General features: G+C 68.4%; 2 protein-coding genes across 2 annotated transcripts in view; one reads left to right on the forward strand and one right to left on the reverse strand.

Annotated features, from left to right (window-relative positions):
* Window positions 1–1153: 1153 nt before the first annotated feature.
* On the forward strand, window positions 1154–4603 carry Rundc3a (RUN domain containing 3A; the record flags this gene model as incomplete). Its single annotated transcript, XM_013519260.1, is given in 10 exon segments — window positions 1154–1269; window positions 1406–1554; window positions 1629–1714; window positions 2153–2242; window positions 2310–2390; window positions 2486–2651; window positions 2756–2913; window positions 3135–3272; window positions 3354–3460; window positions 4136–4603. Coding segments are annotated over 10 exon segments (1234 nt in total), but the record flags the coding sequence as incomplete, so codon positions are not given.
* Window positions 4604–5184: 581 nt separating this feature from the next.
* Window positions 5185–7883, reverse strand: part of Slc25a39 (solute carrier family 25, member 39) — a gene marked incomplete in the record, with an annotated part of 3614 nt that continues 915 nt past the window's right edge. The window contains 10 exon segments of the mRNA XM_013519261.1: window positions 5185–5505; window positions 5697–5777; window positions 5858–5939; window positions 6045–6154; window positions 6346–6519; window positions 6627–6751; window positions 6843–6910; window positions 7405–7514; window positions 7619–7663; window positions 7762–7821. Coding sequence (XP_013374715.1) covers window positions 5390–5505; window positions 5697–5777; window positions 5858–5939; window positions 6045–6154; window positions 6346–6519; window positions 6627–6751; window positions 6843–6910; window positions 7405–7514; window positions 7619–7663; window positions 7762–7821 — 971 coding nt within the window.

Genomic DNA, 7883 nt, shown 5'->3' on the forward strand with positions numbered 1-7883 from the left:
GCAGGGCTCCCGGGGCTCCCCAGGACAGTCAGCACCTGGCCTCCCTGCTGCCCAGCCTCATCAGGTCTGACCCCACGACTCAGTGAAATCACTGAGAGGTTGTGGAGCCCGGACAGTACCACGGGCAAGGCTCCTCCCCCGGGCGGCCGAGCTCCTCAAAACCTGTCCCATCAGCGGGCTCCCACCACCCGTGCCGGCCCCGCTGGGGTCTTGCCGAACCGGTCATCTGCAGGCTGCTCAAGCCAGACCCATGGGAGCTCAGAGGGGAGCTGGGTGCCTCGGGCCCCTGTGCCACTGGCCTGGGGCCCTCAGAAGATCCTTCCCCAGGGCACTGCTTCTGGAGCAAGGCCTCAGGGACCCTCGGTCTCCTCTCTGCACAGCGGAGATGGCAGCGACGAAGGACAGCGGGGACACATACCGCACAGGGCTGGGCGGTCCACAGGGCTGACACACTGAGGGCAGCGCCAAGGTCCCGGGCCCTACATCAGGGCCGCAGTGGACGCCCTCGCCCACCCGCCCCAGGCAGGGAGAGCGGCAGAGACTGCAGGGGCAGCCACTGCAGAGGGATCAGGGCCCTCCAGGCACCCACCTCCTCCCTGCCTGGGGCCGCCGGGCTCCGGACAGCTGGTGTGTGGGCAGCCCAGCCAAGCAGGAAAGCAGGGAGGGGGCGCCCATGAGCCAAAGGCCACCTGGCCCCCACATATGCCCACACTCCCTGTGCCCAGTACCAACTCACGCCCTGGCGCAGAGGACCCCATCCGTCGGGCAGCAGCTCAGGGCCTTGGCACAAGGAGCATGCAGCTTCTGGGTGACCTGGCTTCTCCCTGGGCCAGCACCACTCTGAATGGCCTGGGGACAGCCACTGCCTTTCGACCTCGAGTTCATCGCTCTCCACCCTGGCCCCAAGCTTCCTTTCTCTGCCTTCCCCTCTCCAGACGCCCGCTGGGTCCGTCCGTCCCTGTCACCCTGGCCCACCTGCCCTGTCCCTCCATGTGGTGTGGCATCTCCGAAGCCCCCAGTCTCACCTGCGCCCTCACCTTGTCCCCATCCTGGCGACCACGCCTCTGTCCGTGTCCCCTCTCTGCTCACACTACCCTCTGCTCCCACCTGGCCCCCTGGCCTGACCCTCCACAGCCCGGATCCCTGTCCCCAGGTTCTCGGTGAAAACCCTGCTGGAAAAGTACACAGCCGAGCCCATCGACGACTCTTCCGAGGAGTTCGTTAACTTCGCAGCCATCCTGGAGCAGATCCTGAGCCACCGTTTCAAAGGTGGGCCTGGCTCCTGCGGGCGGGCCCTTCCTTGGGCCTGGAGCTGGGAGGGGCACGCGCATGCGTGCGTGGGGGCGGGGTGGGTGCCCGCAGCCTCGCCCGGCCCTGCTGCTGAGCCTCCCCTGCCCTGGCTCAGCCTGTGCCCCAGCAGGGCCCGCCAGCTGGTTCAGCTCCGACGGGCAGCGCGGCTTCTGGGACTACATCCGCCTGGCCTGCAGCAAGGTGCCCAACAACTGCGTGAGCAGCATCGAGAGCATGGAGAACATCGGCACCGCGCGGGCCAAGGTGAGGCGCGGGCGCGCGGGGCGGGGCGGCGTGCGCCTTGACAGATGGGTGCGAAGGGCGCCCGTGCCTTCCAGGGCCGGGCGTGGATCCGGGTGGCACTGATGGAGAAGCGCATGTCGGAGTACATCACCACGGCCGTGCGGGACGCGCGCACCACCAGGTCAGCTGCCACGCCCGCCGCTCGTGTCCCTCCGCCTGGCCCATATGCACGCGGGAAGCTCCGCCAAGCGCCCTGCCGGGTCGGCGCTTGTTCCCGGAGCACAGTCCCCACGGGGCTGCGGGTCCCGGGGCAGGGTCATGGGTGGAGCTCGCCCGCGTAGCTACAGCTGTCCCCCCACGTGGCCACGGCCACTCTGACGTCCTGGCCGCCGCCCGACCCCGTCCCCCACCTCGTTTCCCGCGCCGCTGCGGCCCAGCACGACGGCCTGGGTCCTGCTGCCCGAGGCTAGGCCGGCCTGACGGCGCGGTCCAGCGGACACGCACTGCGGTGCGCCGCGGCCGCCGGCCCGAGCCGTTCGGGGCAGGCAAGACCCGCTGCCAGAGGAGCGGCGCGGAGAAGCCTGCGCTTGCCGCCAGCGCCCCCACGTCCCGTCCCCAGGCGCTTCTACGACTCGGGGGCCATCATGCTGCGCGAGGAGGCCACCGTCCTCATCGGGATGCTGATCGGGCTGAGCGCCATTGACTTCAGGTGGGTCTGCGCCGCGGGGCAGAGGGGCCGCGCCGCCGCGCCCGCCAACCTGCCGCTCCCCTGCCAGCTTCTGCTTGAAGGGCGAGGTCCTGGACGGGAAGACGCCGGTGGTCATCGACTACACACCCTACATGAAGTTCACCCAGAGGTGAGCTCCCGCGAGCGGCCCGGCGGGGGGTGCTGCTCCAGGCCTTGCTTCGGGGGCGCAGGCCTGGCACCTGGCCCCTGGCCCACCTCCCCCAGCTACGACTACCTGACGGACGACGAGGAGCGGCACAGCGCCGAGAGCAGCACGAGCGAGGACAACTCGCCCGAGCACCCGTACCTGCCGCTCGTCACTGACGAGGACAGCTGGTACAGCAAGTGGCACAAGATGGAGCAGAAGTTCCGCATCGTCTACGCGCAGAAGGCGAGCGGAGCGGCGGGGCTCGCGGGAAGCCGGGGACCGCGGGAAGCCGGGGACCGCGGGAAGCGGGGGTCCGCGGGAAGCGAGCGCGAGTCCCGCCCCCGCAGGGCTACCTGGAGGAGCTGGTGCGCCTGCGCGAGTCGCAGCTGAAGGACCTGGAGGCCGAGAACCGGCGGCTACAGCAGCAGCTGGAGGAGGCCGCGGCCCAGAACCAGCGCGAGAAGCGGGAGCTGGAGGGCGTCATCCTGGAGCTGCAGGAGCAGCTGTGAGCCCTGCCCTCGGCCCGCCACACGAGCCTCCCCGCCCCCGACGCCCGCGCCCACGCCGCACCCCAGGATCCCCAGCTCCACGCCCCTCGCTTGCGTCCTGCACCCCCGGACCCTCCAGGGCCTCCCGGCCTTCTCCCCACCCCCGTCACCCGGGGGACCCCTGCACCCCACCCCTGCCTCCCTCCCGCCCCGCCCGCCCACACCGTGCCCTTCCCAGGACAGGTCTGATCCCGGGTGACCACGGCCCCCTGGCCCAGGGATCCAAGGAGCTCACCACGCCCCTGGTCAACCAGTGGCCCTCGCTGGGGACGCTCAATGGCTCCGAGGGCGCCGGCAACCCCAAGCTCTACCGGAGGTGAGGGCAAGTGTGGCCGGCAGGTCAGGTGGCTGGGGAGCGGCCGGGAAGGGCTGGCCCTACCGCGCCCTCTCCCCGCAGACACAGCTTCCTGAGCACGGAGCCGCTGTCGGCGGAGGCCAGCCTGAGCTCCGGCTCCCAGCGCCTGGGGGAGGGCAAGCGGGACGAGGAGCCCTGGGGCCCCATCGGTGAGCCTCACCCTGGCCAGGTGGGAGAGAACCCACGGTGAAGGCCGGCGTGGCCCTTCCACTGTACAGCTGTGAGCCCCACCAGCGTCCCCACGGCCAGGGCAAAACGCGGGGTTCACACTGCCGGACCCCCAGCCCGACCCAGCTGCCCTAACCTGGCGCACGGTGACCCTGCCTAACCCTGCCTACCCTTTCCTTTGGCTGCCAGGGAGCTCAGAGCTTCACTCAGGGCTCCCTTCCTTCGGAGGCCAGGACTTCCGCGCATGCGTCTTGTTGCCCTTGGCCCCGCCTCCCCGTGCTAGCTGCCCCCCCGCTGACACCCTTTTTTATAACCATGCTGCCCCGATGACCCCAGGTCCTCTGGGGCCAGGCGGGCTACGGGCATGGCCCTGCCACGCTGTGCTGTGACCATGTGCGTCCATCCCCCAGACTGTGAGCTCCAAGAGGGCAGGGACCGTGTGTCTGCTGTGTCCCGTGTCTGGACGGAACTGCGCTCCCTGTGCATTTAATAAACGAGCAGAGGGCCAGCCTCAGGGGAGATGGACTGACTGCATACTGTCCCTGCCATGCGCGGCCTGGTGGGCACTGACCACGGCGTGGCCAAGGGGCGTGTGGAGGACGCCCCCTCTGCGCGCCCACCTGCCGCGGCGGGGCTCACTCGCACTCTCTCCCCAGGGAAGGACCCCACACCCTCCATGCTGGGCCTCTGCGGCTCCCTGGCTTCCATCCCCAGCTGCAAGTCCCTGGCGAGCTTCAAGTCCAACGAATGCCTGGTGAGCGACAGCCCTGAGGGCAGCCCGGCCCTGAGCCCCAGCTGAGTGCAGGAAGCGGCCCCTCTGCAGCTCGCTCTGCCCAAGAACAGTGCCCACTGGCCCGGCCAAGGGGCACGCGGAGACCGTGCCACCCTAGCTTCCTGCCCCAAGGGGCGCAGTGGCCGGGAGCCACAGCGGGTGCCCAGGGAGCGGCTCCTCTTCCTGGGGGCCCCGAGGCCTGGCCAGTCCCTTCGGCGGATCCTCCACCTGCCCTCGGGAGCTAGCGCTCAGCCCCTGCTGCCTGCCTCCCGTCTGCCTGGCACCCCGGCCCCAGCCTTCCCCGGCCCCAGCGGGTGCCGGGGATCCAGCAAATAAAAGCCAGAGGACCGAGGTGGCCTGCTCTGTGGTTCCCCAGGCGACAATGTGGCAGGCTGGCTGGGTACCTGGAGTTAGCCTAACGGCAGGCAGTGGGCACAGAGCCCTCCACGCACAGGAGGTGGCAGCTCTGGGAAGCAGCCACAGCAGAGCTGCACACCTGTCCCCTGGGCCAGAGCGCAGCTGAGAGTGGCCTCCCCCGGGTCTCCAGAGGACTCACAGGGCTGAGCCCAAGAAACCTCACCGCCAGGGTGACACACCCATCACCCCAGGCCAGGTCCTCACCCCAACCCCACATTGCCCAAGAGGGGGAGGCTCATGCACACAGCCTGGGGACCGACGCGAGTCACACACTGGGCTGCACCCCTGCCTCTATATTCCTGAGGTGGGGTCTCAGTCTCTAAGTTGCACAGGCTGGCCTTGGACTTGCAATCCTCCTGCCTCAGCCTCCTCCCACAGTGCTATGATGACAAGTGTGCACCACCACACCTGCTACAAAGAGGGCTTCACGAAGGCCACTAGGGCCAACCGCACAGCCCCCACGGTTCCTTCCCACCCGAGCCAGCTGTCCCCCAGGAAGGTGAAGCACAGGCTGAATGCGGAAGTTTGTCACAATCTTTAAACAGGGACTGAACAAGTGGGATGCAGGTGTTGGGGCAGCGAACACCAAGGCTGGGGGTGCGAGAAAGATTTGGTCTTGAGCTTGGGGGGGTGCAGGTGGCAGGAAGGCCTGGGTCAAGGGACAGGGACGGGGTGCCCCACGGGGGCAGGGAAGGCACTGGCCCAGCGCTTGAGGAGGGCTTCAGTGGCCCAGCGGCTGCTCCCGGTTGAGCCTCTGGAAGAAGCGTTTGCCGAATTCATAGGTGCTGATCATGATGGCGCAGGAGGGCGCGGCCTTGATGACCCTTGGGAGGAAGCCTGGCAGGTGGCGGCGGGGTCAGCAGGGACAAAGCAGCGCAGGCCCACAAACCCAAACATGCACACACGCCCTCACACACAGAGGACGACACGTACGCAGACAGACGGGAAGTGTGGGAACACACTGACCCATGTGCATGGACACGGACACACCCGTGGGCACGCACACCCTCTCACAGACACGCGCGCACCTGCAAACAGGCCCCTGGTGCCTGACTCGGCCCGGATCCTCCGCAACAGCAGCCAGGTGGAGTCAGCATGCGGCGGCCTCACTGCAGTTGGGTTTGGGGCTGGATGGGCTGTGCGGCGGCTCAGCAGGGCCCCAGCCCCGCCCCGAGCTCCCCGAACTCACCTCTCACAGCCTCCAAGGCCCCCAGCGACACCTGCCGCTGTGTCTTCACCACGTCAAAGGGCAGGGTGAGGGCGGCAGCCACCTGGGGGTGGGCAGGGCTTTCTCTGTCCTAGCTCCCCGGCCTCCCCGGCCACCTGGTGCCCTGCTGCATGGGTTTCCCCCTCCCCTTGAGCCCCCAGTGACTCACAGTCCCTGAGATGCCACCGGCCACGAAGCTGGCTCCCACAGATGTCTGGTCCCGGGTGCGGGGATCGCACAGCCAGCTCCTCAGCAGCTCGTAGTTGAACCAGTACAGTGCTGGAGGACCGCGCCCTTCAGAAAGGCCCCGGACCTACGCCCCACCCCCAGCCCCTGCTGTCCCAGGCTCAAAGAAGCTGCTGGGACACAGCCAGGACTGGCCAGACCCATACTGCCAAAGAGCCGCATCCCCGCCCTGTGACCCAGTGCCTCCCTCCCCGCCCCCAGCCCTCCAGGGTCTCTGTTCCCACCTGAGAAGGGCACATCTCGGAGGGCAGTGGGGCCCCAGCCCAGCCACAGTGAGCGCCAGCCACCCTGCGCCACAGCAGCACGGACACAGGCACTGAGCTCTCTGTAGGACACGTGCTGGGCCTGCAGCTTGGTCCGCAGGAGCTCGAGGGGGCTGACCACGGTCACGGTGCCCACTGGGGGACAGGGCCGGGTCAGGGTGCATGTCCCATTCTGTCATACCCACCCCCGGTGGCAGAGGCTGGGGATAGGGTGAGGGGGTGGGTGGGCCGGGTCTGCTCACAGCGGGCCAGCGCTCCAGCCACTATGGGCGCGCAGAGGTCGGAGGCCAGAGCTCGCCGGTGTAGGAAGGCCTTGAGCTGGTCGTAGGCTGTGAAGTAGATGGCAGTGGCCGGCACGGTCATCACCCTGGTGGTGGGGACAGAGTAAGCAGGGACCCACGGGGGTCCCACACCTTCCAGTGTGCTCCTTACCCCCCAGCCGGGCAACGGGGACTCACAGGGTGGCCGGGAGGCCGCTCCACAGGGCCCGGGGCCCCTCATGCCTCACAATCTTCACAAAGGCATCCTGGCAAGGGAGCAGGGGCAGGAACAAGGCCTGTGAGCCGCTGGCCCAGACCAGGTGCTAGCTTCTCAGGCAGCTGCAGAGGGGCCCTCCAGCCTCACACAGGCTGCTCCTGAGGGCCCTACTCGGCCTTCAAAACCTCATGCAAATGCCGGGCGTGGTGGCACACGCCTGTAATCCCAGCACCTGGGAGGCTGAGGCAGGAAGATCATTGCAGACCAGCCTAGGCTACAAAGTGAGCTCAAGGCCAGCCTGAACTGCACAGTGAGACCCTGTCCCCAAAAGACAAAAAAACCAAACCCAAAACCAAACAAAAAAAACATCGCGCAAGGCTGGGGCTGGACGTGAGCCGCAGTGCTTGCCCGGGAGGAGGGAGGCCTGGTAACAAGAAACCTTAGAGGGCTCGGAGTGACCCCTGCCGGAAGCCCTTCCCAAGCACCCGCGCAGCCCGGCCTGCGGCCCCCCGGGGATCCGGAGGGCTCCCTGCCGCCCCTCACCATGGTGCCATTGAAGCGGGTAGGATCCTGGAACCAGGGAGCGCAGCGCGCACCGTTGGGGCACAGGTAGAGCGGCTCCAGGACGCCGTTGCAGTACAGCAGGCACTTCCCTGCGGAGAGTGGAGGGCGGCGTGCTGGGGACTGGGAGAGGCGTGAGGAGGGGGCGGCCCAAGGGTCCACAACGCCCCTCCGGCGCCCTGCGCGGGACACTCACATTTGGTGTAGGAGACGCTCCAGAGTCGCGCGGGAGGAGGCAGCTCTAGAACATAAGTGAGCCCCCAATCACCAAAGGTGCCCCGTGCGCAGGGCCCGGACCCGGGACCCCGGTGCTGCCCACAGCCCGCCCGCGGAGCTCACCGCCGGCCCCCGAGGGGCGCTGGGCCTGCAGGCGGACCTTGACCACGTCCAGGGGCGTCACTGGGGAGACAAAAGGCTGAGGCCCCCTCCGGGCCCCCGGGCCGAGCCGCCCCTGCCTCGGG

The sequence above is a fragment of the Chinchilla lanigera genome, unplaced genomic scaffold (assembly GCF_000276665.1).
Source record: "Chinchilla lanigera isolate Chin_1 unplaced genomic scaffold, ChiLan1.0 scaffold00050, whole genome shotgun sequence".
NCBI classification, from domain to species: Eukaryota; Metazoa; Chordata; class Mammalia; order Rodentia; family Chinchillidae; genus Chinchilla; species Chinchilla lanigera.